General features: G+C 55.7%; 1 protein-coding gene across 2 annotated transcripts in view; it reads left to right on the top strand.

Annotated features, from left to right (window-relative positions):
* P2RY8 (P2Y receptor family member 8) overlaps positions 1-17810 on the top strand; it is a 49216-nt gene extending 31406 nt beyond the window's left edge. For both annotated transcript variants that reach the window (XM_007173852.2, XM_057538858.1), the window contains exon 2: positions 16722-17810. In XM_007173852.2, the coding sequence (XP_007173914.2) occupies positions 16749-17810 (1062 nt within the window). In that variant the 5' untranslated portion in view covers positions 16722-16748. The remainder of the gene's footprint in view (positions 1-16721) is intronic.
* Positions 17811-18201: the final 391 nt, after the last annotated feature.

Genomic DNA, 18201 nt, shown 5'->3' with positions numbered 1-18201 from the left:
TTCTGGACACCAGGTTCACTGCAGGGGGGGACGTGAGGGGGGTTCTGGACACCAGATTCACTGCAGGGGGGACGTGAGGGGGGTTCTGGACACCAGATTCACTGCAGGGGGGGACATGAGGGGGGTTCTGGACACCAGGTTCACTGCAGGGGGGGACGTGAGGGGGGTTCTGGACACCAGGTTCACTGCAGGGGGGACGTGAGGGGGTTCTGGACACCAGGTTCACTGCAAGGGGGATGTGAGGGGGGTTCTGGACACCAGGTTCACTGCAGGGGGGACGTGAGGGGGGTTCTGGACACCAGGTTCACTGCAGGGGGGACGTGAGGGGGGTTCTGGACACCAGGTTCACTGCAGGGGGGACGTGAGGGGCGTTCTGGGCGCCAGGTTCACTGCAGGGGGGGGACGTGAGGGAGGTTCTGGACACCAGGTTCACTGCAGGGGGGATGTGAGGGGGGTTCTGGGCGCCAGGTTCACTGCAGTGGGTGGACATGGGGGAGACTGGACACCAGGCCCACTGCAGGGGGGGAGTGACATGGGGGGTTCTGGACACCAGGTCCACTGCAGTGGGGGGACAGGAGGGGTGGCTGGTAAACTTGTCCGAAGTCACAGGCCTAGGGCTGCTCACCTTCTACGCCACCCCTTTCCTTCTGTTCGTCCATCACGCCTCCATCTGTCCATTCACTCTGCGTCCTCGTGTCATCCATTCCCTCACTCTTCATTTATCAGGAACGTCCTTGTGTCCGACTTAAACTCAGGACAGAGCTGTCCGTGTCCCATGCGAGGCCCTTCATCCCTCTGTGCCTCGGTTTCCCCATTTGTAAACGGAAAACAGTAGGGGCTTGTCTCCCGAGGAAGGGTCTAGGAGGACACGTTTGCACACGGGTAGGGCGATTCTTTCCAAGGAACGGGAGACGCAGCCCGAGGGCTCAGGGAACGGTGGCCCGAGCTTTCCACATCATCCCCCGGGTGCAGGGCCCGGAAGGATGCTGTCTGTGGCCTTGGTACAGAAGGAAATGAGAACAATGGCAGCCCCTGGGAATCTCGGCCCATCCCTGGTGGCTTCCAGGACGAAGCTTTGCGCAATCAGCGAAGATACTCAGGCCACCCCTTCCTCCTGCTCAGGTCCTGGCTGGGATTCGCTCGGCCGTGGGGCCCACAGACCTGAAGACGTGGGCGGTCAACTCCAGACACGCTGGCAGTGACCCAAGGGGTGAGGACGCTGGGATACAGGGACGAAAGTCTCAGAACGTGAGGTGAGCAGAGAGCTAGGAGTTCCCGGGGCAAAGGGCCAGCTGCACACAGGCAAGCGCAGCAGACAGGTCCTCAGGCTTCTCCCTGCGATTTATGAGGCATTTAAAAAAATTGAGCTATAAGTCACACAGCATACAATTAACCCTTTTAAAGTCAATAATACAGGGGCATTTAGCACATTCACAATATTGTGCAACCCTCTCCTCTGTCCAGTTCCAGAAAATTCTTATCCCCCCAAAAGGAGACCCCGTCCCCATTGAGTAATCAGTCCTCACTCCCAACTCCCTGTGGACTCTGGCAACCAAAAATCCGTTTTTTGTCTCTGTGGATTTGATGATACTGGACATTTCACATAAATGGAATAATAAAATATGTGTCCTCCTGTGTCTGCTTCTCTCACTGAGCGTCGTGTGTTCAGGGTCCATCCACGCTGTAGCCTGTGTCAGAGCTTCACTCCTTTTCATGGCTGAGTCATATTCCACTGTGTGGATGGACCCCGTTCTGTGTATCCACCCACTGATCCATCCATCCATCCATGGACACTTGGGCTGTTTCCACCCTTTACTGTCAATACTATGGCTATGAACATGCGTGTACATGTTTCCGTGTGGACATACGTTTTTATTTCTCTTGAGCTTCTACCTAGGAGGGGAAGTGCTCGATCACATGGTAACTCTACATTTAACTAATTGAGGAACCACCAGACTGTTTCTACGAGGCAATTTGTAAAGAGTGAGGAGTTGAAGGGGACAGGACAAACTCTATCCTCGGTCCAAGTCCCCCGGCTTCCCACCTCATCTGGGGCCACCCTTCACACTAGGAATGGTCGGGCCACCCCTCAGTCCAGCCTGGCTCTCAGACCCCAGACTTGTATGGAAATGCTGATCGTAATAATCGGTGTATTAAGTAGTTTGTCCTGGGAGGGACCACATAAATCTATGTGTGCGGGTGACCCCATCAATCTCAGAACGGTCCTTTGGGTTAACACCACCCGCTTATTGGGTTGAATCATGTCCCCCAAACTCACATCTGCCCACAGCCTCCAAACAGGACCTTATTTGGACAAAGGGTCTCTGCAGATGTGATGCAGTGAAGGGTCTGAGATGAGGTCCTCCGGGATGAGTGTGGCCCTACATCCAATAACAGGGTCTTTCTAAGAGACAGAAGAGGAGAGACACAGACACAGAGGAGAAGCCCCGTGAAGATGGAAGGCAGAGACGGGAGGAATGCGGCCACGAGCCCAGGGACGCCTGGAGCCCCCAGAAGCTGGAAGAGGCAGGAAGGACCCTCCCTGGAGCCTCTGGAGGGAGCACGGCCCTGGGGCACCTTGACCTCAGAGGTGTGGTCTCCAGGATGGGGGAGGATGGATGCTTTAAGCCCCCCGTTTGGGGTGTTTGGTTCTGGCAGCCCCAGGACACAGACCCATATTGACAAGTTTCCACTCTCTCCATGGGCACTGGGAATGCACGGTCACCAGCTCGCACTTTCTACTATAAACTAGAGCCCTGCCTTCACCACCTCTTACTGATTTATCTATCTTTCCTTTCTGGCCCAGCAGGGAACCCCAGGCTCGTGGGCACTGCCACTCCCTGCCACCCGTGACTCAGCCTGGAATTAGCCATTTCCTGACCCTGAATTGTCACCCTCGGGCCCTGCATGTCCTTCTGGGGTTGGTGGCTCAGCTTTCCTATGGAAAGGTGACGCCCCACTGACCTCATCTCTTCCCCAGCAAACAGCTTCCAAGCTCCACCCGTTTTTCCGTTTACTCATTTCCAGACCTAACCGTTGCGGGGGAGGGGTGGGTCAATGTCTGACGGTGCATCTCAAAACATGTGCGTTCATTTCGTTTATGAGCCAGACACACACTGGTGGTCAATCCTTCTACTAATTCTTAGCAAAGGGCAATGTCTTTCTTGTATTCCAGATGAAAACCAGAATTCAATTTGAAAGCCCTGAAATGTTCTTCTCGGGCCCCCAGGGGTCATCTTGGACCCTCTCTGGGGGATGGGCTTCTTGCTTGGAGACCCTCACTCCAGGCCATCTCTGATTCCCCGGGTACCCTCGTAGGTTTTGGTGTGTGGTCTGCTCAGCCCGGAAGACCCCCATCTCTGACCTTCTCCACCTGTACCTGGGGGCTTGGGGGCAGGGAACCCAAGTGGGAGGCGTGTCTGTGAAGTTTCATGTCTGATGCAGCTCACTGTCTAAGAGGGCTTATTATGGTGACTTCATTTAAAATATCCTTTTTGCAGGGGGGCACAAAGCACTTCCTAAGAAGTTACCAAGACATGCATCTGTGTCTGTGCTTACCGGCATTTTAGGGGAGCTTTTCCACTTTACCAAGAGAGAGGTTTCCACAGCGTCTTGAGAGCAGGAAAAAGTACATGTCACACCTCGGGGTTCTGGTCACCAGGGGTCTGAATCGAGACACCAGGGATGGAGTCCCTCTTTGGGTTCGGGCAGGAGCGAGACGGCAGCGGTACCTTGGTCCCTTGTCGAAGGTTCCTTGGATGGTTTTCTCCTTGGCACCTGGGCAGGTCACATTGACGGCAGTTGGATGAAAGGAATCATCCCGAATATGATGAAACGGTTGTATGGATATAGTCAGTAACCTAGAGAAGGCATGTGAGTGACTATCTTTAAACAGAGAAAAGCTATTAGTAAATCGAGGGTGTACACCTCTCTCTCTGTAGGTCTGTCTCTATCTCTCTGACTCTCTGTCTCTACTGATCTGTTAAGCAAGTCTCTCCACGTTGTTCACACAGCTGGCGTTCTGGTTCACCCACGAAAGAAACGCTTTTGAATCTCACAATACGTGCCACTTGCAAACTCCTATTTCCCAGCAGGGCCCCAGCCAACACCCCCCAGGCCAGCTCTTTTCTCTTCTTTTCAGACTGGAACTTCACGTTCATTACCGCTTCATTAATGCATCCACGTCAGGTTGCTTCCTGCCTCACAGACAGAGGCTAAATGTGCAGGTGTGATTCAGCCGCGACCGAGACCGCTGAGAGGTGCAGCTTGAAAATGGAAACAAAACAAACCCAAAAAACCCATTGTCATGCAAAAGGAAAGCAGAGGCTTTTTGCTTTGGGCAGAATGTGGTCTCTGGCTACTTTGGTGTCGCCCAGAGCTCGGAGAGCAAGACACAGGAGGCCAAGAACACCGGGCTGGAGCGTGCAGGAGGTGGATGAAAATCACCTGTGTGTAGACGGCCAGCGGCATGCAAATCACCTGTGATGCACTGGGTGAAGATTGTGTAATCAAGGGGAAAATAGACGGAGGGACAGGAGATAAGAGCCCCGCTTGTGTGTTTGCGCTTAGCGGGGAGCGTCCTCGCCCTGCGGTCGGAGGGTTCTGCTGAGAGCACAGAGGGACAGACGTCCCGTCTGTCCTCCGTCGCCCACAGCTGCCCCGTCTCTGCTGCTCTGTCCTCACTTTTTTTTTTTTTTTAAGATTTATTTATTGATTGATTACTATGTTGGGTCTTCGTTTCTGTGCTAGGGCTTTCTCTAGTTGCGGCAAGCGGGGGCCGCTCTTCATCGCAGTGCGCGGGCCTCTCACTATCGCGGCCTCTCTTGTTGCGGAGCACAGGCTCCAGACGCGCAGGCTCAGCAGTTGTGGCTCACGGGCCTAGTTGCTCCGTGGCATGTGGGATCTTCCCAGACCAGGGCTTGAACCCGTGTCCCCTGCATTAGCAGGCAGATTCTCAACCACTGCGCCACCAGGGAAGCCCCCGTCCTCACTTTGAAGCTGGCAGAAGCTAGCGTCCCCTTAGGGGCAGAACAGAGGTAATGGGAGTCTTGGGGCTGCAAAGACGGGGAAGCTGGAGGGTGTGGAGTCTTGAAGGCATCACGTCCCACTCAAGAAAGTGCGGTTCCCGCCTCCAAGTGAGCGGACGGCCACAGAGGACGCGAGCACCCTCTTACAACGCCCAGCGTGGAAGAGAGTTCCCATTTCAGATCCTCACTGGCATGTGGTGGTGGTGTTTTCAGATCTTAGTCATTCTGATAGCTGCCAGGTGGTATCTCGTTCTCATGGTGTTAATTTACAATTCCCTGACAGGCGTCCGACGGGGAGCATACTTTCCTGTGCCTCGTTGCCATCTGTACATAGTCTCTGATGAAGTGGCGTCTTTGGCCCGTTTTTATATTGGGTTGTTTGTTTTTCCTATTGTTGATCTTTAAGAGCTCTTTGTATATTGTGGATTCCGGTCTTTTTTTTTTTTTCAGATGTGTCTTTTGCAAATATGTTCTCCCAGGCTATGGCTTGTCTTCTTACTCTATTGACAGGGTCATTTGCAGAGCAGACTTTTTAAAATTTTGACAAAGTGCAGCTTATCCGTGATTTCTTTCATGGATTGTGCCTTTGGTGTTGTATCTAAAAATATCTGATTGAAATATGCAATCAGATATTCAGATTGCCATGCCCAAGATCATGTAGGTTTCCTCCTGCATTACGTTGTAGAAGTGTTATAGTTTTGTGTTCTACATGTAGGTCTGTGGTCCATTTTGAGTTAATTACTGTGAAGGGAGCAAGGTCTGTGTCTAGATTCCTTTTTTTTTTTTTTTTGCATGTGGATGGGAGTTGTTCCAACACCATCTGTTGATGGGATCATTTGGACTTCCCTAGAAAAATGATAGATACATGCTAGATAAGCAGATAGATGGATAAATAGATGATAGATAGATAGATAGATAGATAGATAGATAGATAGATATAGTAGACAGGTGATAAATGAAGGGATGGATAGATAGATAGGAGAGAGATGATAGGTTGATAGATACTTAGATGATAGATGGATAGCTGGATGGATCATAGATCAATGATAGGTAAATAGACAGATAGATACATACATATATAGATACATAGGTACATAGATAGATGGATAGATAGTCTCTCATGCTAGGTCAGAGTTTCTCAGCCTCAGCACTACTGACATCGGGGCTGGATGACTCTCTGATGAGAGGCGTCCTGGGCACTGTGGGGTGTGGAGCAGCTTCCCTGGTCTCCACCCGCCAGGTGCCAGGAGCACCCCCTCTCCCAGCTGTGACAACCAGAAATGTCCCCAGACATTGCCGAGTGTCCCCTGGCGGGGATGACAACGTTGCCTGGGTGAGAACCCTGGGGTCCGTCCACTGTCTCTTCCCCCCTCAGGACCCCTCATATATCGAGATGACCTGTCAATCAAGACTCTTGCTCCAACAAGTTTCAGTGTGTGAATGGGGACCACGGGACCATGTCTAAAATTCCGGCCACGCCAGTAAGTTGGCCCAAAGCTGAATTCTCCTTGAAGCCAGTGTGACTCTGCCTACAAACATACACCTGTACCCCTGTCCCCACAGGGCTGGATGGGATGCTGTGTCTGGGTCCTGGGGGGTGTCCCCCAGCACTGTGGGCCTCTGGAATAAGGGGTGCTGGGGGGAAAGCTCGCCCACTGTGGGCAGGAGACCTGAGCAGGAGAACCTGAAGTATTTCTTTAGTCCTTGGGTGCAGCTCCACGTTGGCTGGAGCTTCCATTCATCCTGGGCTTCGGCAAAGCTCATTTATATGCCCGCCCCCTGAGCGTGTTGGCCAAAAAAGGGGGGGAGGTCACATCAATATATGTTGATGTTGCTTGCCATGCAGTTTTTACATCTTTCACTATTTCTATCCCTCCTCCCCGCTACCGATGTCACCCCTGAGACTGTCGGCTCTGTCTTCATGTCTTTCTGTTTCCTACGATCTCATCTTTTCAGGCTGCGTCTTTTCTTTGAGATCGCTCCCTCTCTTTTATTTTGCAGGATCATTGTTTTGGCTTTCTGGAGTCTGTCGGCTCAGTCCTTTCTCTTTCCCCTTGTGCATTTTTCTCCTGGGGCTGCTGGAAAAAATCACCCCCAACTCGGGGGGCTTCAACAACACAGATTCAGCATCTCTCCTTTCTGGAGACCTGAAGTCTGAAGTCAAGGCATCTGCAGGGTTGGTTCCTTCTGGAGGCTGTCGGGAGACTCTATTCCATGCCTCTCTCCCAACTTCTGGAGTTTCCTGGCCACCCTTGGCATTTCTTGGATTACAGAAGCATCACCTCCGTCTATGCATCCATTCCCACCTGGCTGTCTCCCTCCTTCTGTGTGTTTGTGTCCAAATGTCCCCTTTTTATAAGGACACCGGTCATAGTGGACTCAGGTCCCACCCTGCTCCAGTGGGACCTCATCTAAATCTAACTAATTACATCTGCAAAGACCCTCCTTGGAACTAAAGTCACACGCTGACCTACGGGGAGTTAGGACTTCAACCTATGAACTTGGGGGGAGACGGAGTTCACCCACGACAACCACAGAGTTTCCTATGTCTTCTGTGAGTTTCCCATGGTCGACCAGAAAACCCAATGCAGCTTCCTCTGCCAGGCAGCTTCAGAAGCATCAGCCAAGTCCTGGGGTCACGGGCAAGAAGGGGGTCTTCCACACGAGGCTGGTGGTGAGGGCGCACAGCCTCCCTGGCGTCCCGACCCTTGAGGGAATGGCCAGAATTTCTGGGCATGATGCTTAGATTCCAGACCAGCCTTGTGTTCCCTCCACCTCTGCAGCATGGGTGCCCGGGGTGGGCGGAGGGGGTCTTCTCTCCAAAAACATGCCTCAGCCTTGGTGCTGGAGGGGATGTGGCTAAACCTGGAACCCTCACCCCGGGGCGCACTGAGGTCAAAGAGCTCTTAGAAATAATCTCCTTGATGCCTGAAGTTGGCTGCGTGGGGGTCTGCAAAAAACATATCCACGTCCTGGCCTCCAGAGCCTATGAATGTGATTTGTTTGGAAACAGGGTCTTTGCAGATGTGAAGAAATGAAGGATCTGCAATGAGGTCCTCCTGGAATTAGGGTGGCCCTACATCCCACAACAGGGTCCTTCCACAAGTGTGTCAAACAGTTGGTGACCCTGAGATATTCTTTAAAACCCTACTGATTATTATTGATTATTGGCACCTATGTAAGGATTCTGGAAAGACAAGTGCATTAAATGTCATGATCAAATTTCAGGAGAAATTCACCTGTTATGTGCTGAGTTATTTATAGGGTTCTTGCTCAGTGGGAGGGTGTAGTGAATTGAATGGTGTCCCCCAAGATTCATGACCACCCAGAACCTCAGGAAGGGGTATTATTTGGAAATAGGGTCTTTGCAGACGTGATGAAGTGAAGGGTCTGAGATGAGGTCCTCCTGGATGAGGGTGGCCCTAAACCCAATGACAGGGTCCTTCTAAGAGACAGAAGAGGAGAGACCCAGACACAGAGGAGAAGCCCCGGGAAGACGGAGGCAGAGACGGGAGGGAGGCGGCCACAAGCCCAGGGACGCCTGGAGCCCCCAGAAGCTGGAAGAGGCGGGAAGGACCCTCCCCGGAGCCTCTGGAGGGAGCGCGGCCCTGGGACACCTTGACCTCAGACGTCTGGTCCCCAGGGCTCGGGGAGGATGGATGCCTGTTATTGCAAAGCCCCCAGCTTGTGGTCATTTGTTAGGACAACCCAGGACCCCCCCCAGTTACTGACCTAGTTAATATTTATGGGCACACCCCAGTTTACGACACGCTTCACCATCACTGGGTCACTTGGTACCACGGCAACCCTCAGAGGATGAGTCTATACCCCCGATGTGACACATGAGGACACTTGAGTGTTCGGGTGGGGAGACCCCACGCCGTTCGTTTTCCCAGCACTTCGCACATCGGTCAGCTGTTAGTTCAGCGTGGCTCTGTCATCCTGAGTCTGTTGAACAAAGTCTGTGGGGTGGGAGCTGTCGCGCGTACGAGAGGCACCACTGGTCCCTGCAGCCATCAGCCGGGCGGGGCTGCTCCGCCCATGTGTATCTCAGGAGAGAATATTCTACGCACCACAAGGCACCATCCATTTGGAGGCTCCGACACCACCAGCTCTCTGAAGCAGTGGCCCTTGAACGCTTCGGGGCTCAGGCTCCCAGGGCTGCCGTAGCAAAGCACCACAACCTGGGTTGCACAGAAACCCAAGAAACCCCCAAGGAAGGCCAGTCCACACTGCACAGGCCCGGGTCACGGCTTCCCAGGGTCCAGACCCTCCAGTGCCCGCCGCTGTGAGTTTAGCCCCAGCACTCGGGAAACACTGGCTGTGATGGTTGAAAGGACATGGGGGGGCGGTCCCCAAACAGCACTCATCCCTTTGACTCAGGGGTGCTCTTCTCCTCCCCACCTGAGTAAGACCCACCTCAACAGAGATGGAAGGACCAGTGTACTCAGCATCTGCAAACTTCACTTCGGGGGTGGTCCCAGGCTGGGTGTGAGTGATAAGCAGCTTGGTTCACAACAAACAAAAAGTGGAAACCCAAGTGTCCATGGATGGATGGATGGGTGGATGGATGGACGGATGGATGGACGGGTGGATGGACGGGTGGATGGACGGATGGATGGATGGATGGATGGGTGGATGGATGGGTGGATGGATGGACGGATGGAAGGATGGATGGATGGATGGGTGGATGGACGGATGGAAGGATGGATGGATGGATGGGTGGATGGATGGGTGGATGGATGGACGGATGGATGGACGGGTGGATGGACGGGTGGATGGATGGATGGGTGGATGGATGGATGGACGGATGGATGGGTGGATGGATGGGTGGATGGATGGACGGATGGATGGACGGGTGGATGGACGGGTGGATGGATGGATGGGTGGATGGATGGATGGATGGATGGATGAGTGGATGGATGGATGGGTGGGTGGGTGGATGGGTGGATGGTGGGTGGATGGGTGGATGGATGGGTGGATGGATGGATGGATGGACGGATGGACGGGTGGATGGGTGGATGGATGGATGGATGGGTGGATGGATGGATGGATGGATGGATGGATGGATAAACAGCATGGGGTCCATCCACAGAGTGGAATATGACTCAGCCATGAAAAGGAGTGAAGCTCTGACACAGGTTACAATGTGGATGGACCTTGAACACATGATGCTCAGTGAGGGAAGCCTGACACAGAAGGACACACTGTATGCGATTCCATTGAGAGGAAACGTCCGGAACACACAAACCCACAGACACAGAAGGCAGATTAAGGGCTAGGGGAGGGAGATAGGGAGTGACTCTTAATGGGGATGGGCTCTCCTTTCAGGATAATGAACGCTTTCTAGAAACAGATAGAGGCGATGGCCCCAAAACCTTGTGAATGTGCTCTGTGCCACCGAATGGTGCACTTTAAACATGGTCACTCATATGACAGGTGAATTCAAACTTAATTTGTAAACCTGTATCCATGTGGGCTGGGGCAGGGGAGTGTGAGGTGACGGCCGTGGTGTGCAAGGTTTCTTTTCAAGACAATGAAAATGTTCTGGGATCACGTGCTGGGGGTGGGTGCACGTCTGCAAATTTATGAAAAACTGCTGGACTGTGCCTTTTTTTAAAATTTATTTTATTTACTTATTTTTGGCTGCGTTGGGTCTTCGTTGCTGCGTGCGGGCTTTCTCTAGTTGCAGCGAGCGGGGGCTGCTCTTCCTTGCGGTGCGCGGGCTTCTCATTGCGGTGGCTTCTCTTGTTGTGGAGCACGGGCTCTAGGTGCGCAGGCTTCAGTAGTTGTGGCACGTGGGCTCAGTAGTTGTAGCTCGCAGGCTCTAGAGCGCAGGCTCAGTAGTTGTGGCGCACGGGCTTAGTTGCCCCGCGGCATGTGGGATCTTCCCGGACCAGGGCTCAAACCCATGTCCCCTGCATTGGCAGGCGGATTCTTAACCACTGCGCCACCAGGGAAGTCCTGATGTGTCCATTGTAAATGGGGGAACTTGATGATGTATAACTTACAGCTCAACATGACTATTAAGAAAAAGGAGACCAAGACGGGGGCCGGAGGGTCTGGAGGGGGCGATACACAGGAGCCCTGGACACCTGAGACGCAGCTGAGTCTGTGTCTCAGAACTGCGTGCGGTTTCCTGCAGAGAACAAGCCAGAACTTCCCGCCCGCCACCTCCAAGCCGCCTGCTTTGGGCAGCCCAGTGCCCGGTGCCTTTAGCAAGAGCCACCTCTGCTCGCCCAGCGCCTGGGGAGCGTCTGGTGGCCACCAGCGGCTGTTTGTTGCTCGTTTCACAAAATTTCCATCCTGCCACCTCCCAGACCTCCTCCAGGTCCAAACCACAAACGCCGTGGGTTTCAGAGAAGCCGGCATCTGTTAGAGGTGATTTCTTTATTAATCAGCCGTGATCTCTGCAGCCGGCGGCCGTGCTCCGGGCTCCAGACACCACGAGGCTGCAGGCTGGGGCTCCGGAGCCCCAAGGGGGCTGCCTGCCCTCCCCTGAGACGGTACAGGTGAAAGCACGTGGGGGCCCACGGCGGGGGGCGAGGCAGCAGCGCCAGGGCTGCAGAGGGTGGCGGGAGCCTCCTGACACCCACATGGGTTTTCTGCAACCCATGCAGGGCGGCCGTGTGTTATGCAAATTCTCACTCTTTTGAAGCTCCCACCTGGAGGTTAGGACAGATCAGATCCCAGGGGGGCAGGTGGCATTCATAACTGTTTGAGCAGAAATGGAAAAAGGCCCCCCAAATGCCGCCCCACCCTCGGAATTCCGCTCGAGGGGGATGGGTTCTCTGTGTGAAGCTCTGTCCATCGTGGGTCTTCTCAGACCACCACCCCCATCCCCCCGGGAACACACAGCAGCCTCCCCGGTCACCCCCCGTCCTCTGTACATTATGGGCATCTCGCCCTTCCACGGGTCCCGCTGCAGCATCCATGGGGACCCCGAGAAGTACGGCTCCCTTTTCCTCCTGAAGCCGAGGATGGATGGAGGTGGGTGGCTGTGAGGAGGGGCCAGCACCCCCCCAACAATGACCGTAGGATGGCAGCTGGCCGTGAGCCAGCGGAGCAGAAAGCTTCCCACTCAAAGCGAAACGCGGGCCATTTTTAAGTGGGTTTGCGGAAGCTCGCTGTGCACACTCACCGCAGACGGCGTGTCCCCTGCAGAGGAAGAAAGAGCAGGGCAGGAAGGCTTGAAAGGGGAGCTGCAGTCAGATCAGAGTCGAAGGCTGGGCCCTGGCCTCCCCGGTGGCTCAAGGACCACGTCTCCTGCTCACAGACATCCAGGGATGGACGCCCCTGTGACCATGTCGGGACACGTCAGACTGCAGTGGGGATGGGAGCCGTGGGTGTCTTAGGGGCCTGACGCCCGGCTGAGCCCCACACCCTGATCTCAGGAGCCCCGGCATCGTACACACTTGCGGTCAAATGCAGAAGGGACAGCCTCGGCCAACGGCAAAATAGCAACTCGGTCATCCCCGGCGGGATCTCGAGAAGAGAAGGAAGAGGCACGGTGAGAAACACAGACCTTGAAACCCCAGGCAGATGGCAGAGTTTCCTCTCGTGGGGTGTACGCTGGGCTCCAGGGAAAGACCCCCAGGCTGGCTGAGACCCGGCCGACTTTTACATGATATGCTGTTTGCACAAGCTTGCAGCTCCGGTTTCCGAGTCCCAAACCCTCGGGGGCAAAGGGCTTCTCCAGGTGAACGCAGCCAGAAGGAAAGTCTGGATTCACGTGGAGGGAGTCAAAACCCAGGTGAATCCATCAGTGAGACCTAAGAGCCAGATGCAGGGTCCTGTGAGGTGCGGTGCAGGGAATACACACCTGCGACCAGCGCCGTGTCACCACAACAGCGCACGTGGTGCTCAGGTGCCTGCAGCCACGGGCTGAGGCCATCAGGATAATGTCTGTCTGGGTCAGGTCGGGCAGCTATCACAGAATATCGCAGACGGGGTGGCTTAAACAACAGGCATTTATGTCTCCCGGTCCTGGAGGCTGGGTGTCTGGGATCACGGTGCCAACAGGGTCACATTCTGGTGAGGACCCTCTTCCCGGCTTGCAGGCGGCCCCTTACAGGAACGTGGCATCCTGAGCAGATCCTCAGCCGAACAGCACGCTTAACGGTCCCTTCTGGCATCCTTAAGCCATGTCCTTGAACCCCACCAGCTGTCCCCACCCCGTGGACTCCAGGTCAGGCGGCCCAACTTGGATGCCATCTTTGACAGTGAGAAAATACACACGCCGCGCTTCTCTTTCTTTCTTTTGTGTTTGTTTGTTTGGTTTGTTGGGGTATTTTTGTTGTTGTTTTTCCTACCTTAAGTGTTAAAGCTCTTTTGTCCAGCATTCAAAGAAAGAGAAATCCGGTATCATCCAGGTCGATACGGCAGCAAAGCCGTCACCCAGACTTTGAAAAGCAACAGGAGTGAACTAGGAGCTGCCTTTGGGTCGTGTTTACATGAGAAATTAGAAAGAAAGTGAAACAGGGACCCGCCGTGCCCACAAGGCGGGGTGTAGGCAGCCCCAGGGATCCCTTGTCCCCGTAGGGCCCGGGCCCTCCCTCTCTGCGGGTCTGAGGGGCCGGCAGTCAGGAGCGGGGTGTGCGGACAGCTGGGCAGACTTCTCTGTCACGGGAGCGGGGGGCGGGGGGAAGATCAGCGGGAAAAACAGAAGTTCAGGCGTGCAAGGTTCAAGGGCCAGCGGTTCAGGTTCCAGCAGCTCAGAACCCACTGGCTGCAGAGGGTTTGCATTTCCAGACCAGGTCCAGGGCCTCTTCCCACACCTCAGTTATGTCCATATTTGCAGGAGGGACCCGGCGTGTTGGGACCTGGCGTCGGCATGGGTGCCCAGCCCAGGGCTCTGGGGCTCTGGCTCCAGACTGCTCCGTGAGCTCTGAAGGGCAGGCTTGGTGCTCCCCAGCGGCTCCAGGCAAAGAACAGGAACTTTCACGCCATGAACGTGGGCAGGAGACCCAGTCACTTGTTCCCAGCTGGTTTGGGTTTTAACGTTCCTGATAAAGCGTGGCGTGAGGACCCGGTGGGAGGTGTCGTCGTGGGCAGGGACCTCCCACCTCTGTTATCCCGAGCGCTCTGTGGAAGGGGCTGGAAATGCAAACCCACTGTCTCTTCACATGAGGGTCAGCATAAAAGTAATGAGCATCTAGTCATGGTTCCCCAGCCTCAGGAGGGCCCTCAGGACCATTAGCTCTGTACCATCAGGGTTCTCCGGAGGAAGAGAAACCCAAGGATGGAGAGCTAGAAAGATGTATATACACATGTATATTCAATTGCACGTACATGTATGTGTACACATGCACTACCGCATAGATGTGTATGTACATCTATACATAGACAGCCTATGACATGCATGTATATATATGTGTGCATATACACACACACATATATAACCTACGGCATATATACCCTATTGCATTTACATACATATTTATGTCTACATATATACACATAAATTGTATACACATACTTGTGCAATTGAAAATACATGTGTATATAGATACATACACATGCATGGATATGCCATAGGATATATATCTGTGTGTGTATACACACACACACACACACACACACACACACACACACATATATTGGGTTGGCCAAAAAGTTTGTTTCGGTTTTTCCATAAGACCGTACGGAAAAACCCGAACGAACTTTCTGGCCAAACCACTGTATACAGGCAATAGGGTGTGTATTGTGTATAGACACGTATGTATACATGCAATATTATATGTATGCGACTGGATACGTGTGTATATGCACACATACGCGTATATACACACCCATACATACAACTATATGCAAGAGGATATATATACACATAAGTGTACATGTGTATACAAACACACATGCCTATATTTGCACATATACGTACCTACAAATGTAAAATACAATATATCCATAAAGACATTTATCTCAAGGAATTGGCTTACACGGTTGTGGGGCTGGTGAGTGTGAAATCCGCAGGGCAGGGGGCGGGGCTAGAGACCCAGGCACGAGCTGACCTTGCTGTCTGGACTCAGAATTCCTTCTTCTCCGGGAAACCTCAGCGTCTGCTTTTAAGACCGTGACCTGATGGGCAGTTTCCCCCACTCCTGTAATACATATTCCGATTGCACCCTCCTTTGCCCACAAAGAGCCTGTCCTATGCTTGGGAGAAGCTCTGGGAGCTCACTGGGGGGGTCAAGACAAGAACAAAGATGTCACATGCCCGCCCATCAGCCGTTCCGTCTTCCCCATGGTTTGCAGCAGGATGGGCTGCCAGCCCCACGAGGTACCTGGGCCTCTCCGTGGGCTCCTGTATTGCTGTGCACTTCCCGGGAGGCAAGGAGGCCGCTGGGGTTCCAAAACCACGTCCGGCGGGGACGGCGGAGACGGTGGGGATGTGGAACCTGGAAGCAGGTGCTCGCAAGACAGACTCCGCTCCCTTCAACCATGGTCCCCGGCTCCCTCGGCTGGGAGCCGCCCGGGGGAGGCTCCTCTGTGGGACCACTGGGGGAGGAGCAGAGGATGCTCTGTGTGGTCTGGGGGGAACCCCCAGGAGCCCCCAGCAGGGCCGGGGCCGGGCAGGACATCCACTCCCCTTTGCAGTTTGGGAACGTGTCACCAGCGCACCTCCAAGCCCCTTTTCTATCTTCATGTCCTGCTGGTGCTACCGGTGATGTCACAGTAAGAGGGTTATTGTGACATCACCGGGGAGGGAGGGAGGGAGGACATGGAGATGATGTCTCAGGGGCCCCAACGTCCCCCCCCCCGCCCCAAAGGAGCAGCCACAATGGGTGCTCTGGGATTGGGGTCCCGAATGTGGAAGGGAGTGGAGCTGGGGTGTTGGGGTGATGAGCGGCTATGGGCCAAAGGCAGGAGGCCAGGCCCAGGGTGACAGTTACTAACTATCCTGCTGGGACCACGACGCCAGCAGCACAGCACACCCGTGTGGTCGGGGAGGGCAGCCTGCGATACCCAGCACAGCCCTGGGGTGGGGGGACCCTGACTTCACTGTGTGCCAGTGAAGAAATCGGGGCTCAGAGCATCCGAGGGAAGCTGCTTTGCAGGTTGGAAACAGAGTCATTCCCTTGGTAACTCTGTAACCTTGTACCTCGGCCTCACTGCCCTGCATCCTCATGGCCCCAGCATTGACGCCTCCGCACTGTGCCTCACAGCATGCGCCCCATGCTTCCCAGTCGCAGGCAGGAAGGAAGTTGCCAGGGGAGGGGCAGGAGTGCAGTGACCCAGGTGCAGCCGGGCTGTGGGCAGTTACAGGAAGAGTCCTGTGTCCTCTGGCCCCAGCAGACTTGATCCCACACCTGCTGCCTGCAGGGACAGGACACGGGGTCTCCACGTCCCGGTGCAGGGTCTCTTCCCGCCCCCCCCCCACCTAGTGCAGGATGGAGGGGCAGGTTTGTGACCCCCATGCTGGGTCAGGAGCCGGGCAGCCGGTGGTGGGTGTTTTCAGATGGTTCCTTGCAGCTTTTGTGGGTGATACAGCCCTTGAGAACTTAGCATCCATTGGGTCTGGGATACAGGTGGAGGGTGGGAAGAGGGACCAGAAGGGAGGGAGGGTCAGCGGAGGAGGAAGCGGGAGCTGCCCGCCCCTCGGGCGCCGGGGACCCTCCCACCTCTCCGCCCCTGTGTGAGCACACCCCGTCGTCCGCCCCTCTCACCCCTGGCGCCCCTCTTCTCTTCCAGATCGGCCCCCAAACGCCCGGCTCCAGGATGGACATGAACCTGACGCGTCCGGACAACGCCACCCTCCTGATGCTGCGGGACCCGGCCATCGCGGTGGTCCTGCCGGTGGTGTACTCGCTGGTGGCGCTCATCAGTATCCCCGGCAACTTGTTCTCGCTGTGGGTGCTGTGCCGCCACATCGGGCCCAAGACGCCCTCGGTCATCTTCATGATCAACCTGAGCGTCACGGACCTGATGCTGGCCTGCGTGCTACCCTTCCAGATCTACTACCACTGCAACGGCAACCACTGGGTGTTCGGCGAGCTGCTGTGCAACGTGGTGACCGTGGCCTTCTACGCGAACATGTACTCCTCCATCCTCACCATGACGTGCATCAGCGTGGACCGCTTCCTGGGCGTCGTGTACCCGCTGGCCTCCGCCCGCTGGCGCTGCCGTCGCTACGCCGCGGCCGCCTGCGCCGGCACGTGGCTCCTGCTTCTGGCCGCCCTGTCGCCGCTGGCGCGCACGGACCTCACCTACGCCGTGGAGGCGCTGGGCATCGTCACCTGCTTCGACGTCCTCAAGTCCACCATGCTCCCCAGCGTGGCCACGTGGGCGGCGTTCCTCTTCACCCTGTTCGTCGTGCTCTTCCTCATCCCCTTCGTGGTCACCGTGGTCTGCTACACGACCACCATCCTCACGCTGCTGCGCTCGGCCGACTGCCACGGGGAGGCCCGGAGGAGGCGCGCCGTGGGCCTGGCGGCCGTGGTGCTGCTGGCCTTCGTCACCTGCTTCGCGCCCAACAACTTCGTGCTGCTGGCCCACGTGGTCAGCCGGCTGTTCTTCGGCCGCAGCTACTACCACGTGTACAAGCTCACGCTCTGCCTCAGCTGCCTCAACAACTGCCTGGACCCCTTCGTCTACTACTTCGCCTCCCGTGAGTTCCAGCTCCACATGCGGCACTACCTGGGCTACAGGCCGCTGGCCACCGGCAGCCCCGAGGGGCGCCGCGAGAGCCTCGGCTCCGGCCGCACGCTGTCCGTGCGCTCCGCGGAGGGGCCGGACGCCGCCGGCCGGCCCAGCGTCAAGCGGCAGGAGAGCGTCTTCTGAGCCGGGCGCCCTCGGGGGCGGCGGAGGGACAGCCGGGAGAGGGCGGCGGGATCCTTCCCCCGCCCTGCGGGCGATCCACCCGCCGTCCCGCCGGGCGCTGGGATTTGGCCACGTGCCCGTGGACCGGCCACCTCGGGCCCCGTGCTCTGGGGGCCCGTGGGTCCCTGCGACCTCACCTGTTCCCCCCGACATCACCTGGTTCCCCCCGCCCCCCGGAGCCAAGCAAACACGGGGCTTCCCGTCGGGGGTCAGGTTCTCCTTAAATATCCCCGAGCGACAGCCCCCAGACCGGAAGGACGTCCGTCCCGGAGGTGTGGACCGAGGGTCTCTGGGCGGATGACAAGTTTCTGAGTGTTCGCAGCTACAGCTGCATCTCCCTGACCCGCCTCGG

The sequence above is a fragment of the Balaenoptera acutorostrata genome, chromosome X (genome assembly GCF_949987535.1).
Source record: "Balaenoptera acutorostrata chromosome X, mBalAcu1.1, whole genome shotgun sequence".
Classification (NCBI taxonomy): Eukaryota; Metazoa; Chordata; class Mammalia; order Artiodactyla; family Balaenopteridae; genus Balaenoptera; species Balaenoptera acutorostrata.
This window is presented reverse-complemented; position numbering and strand designations above follow the sequence as displayed.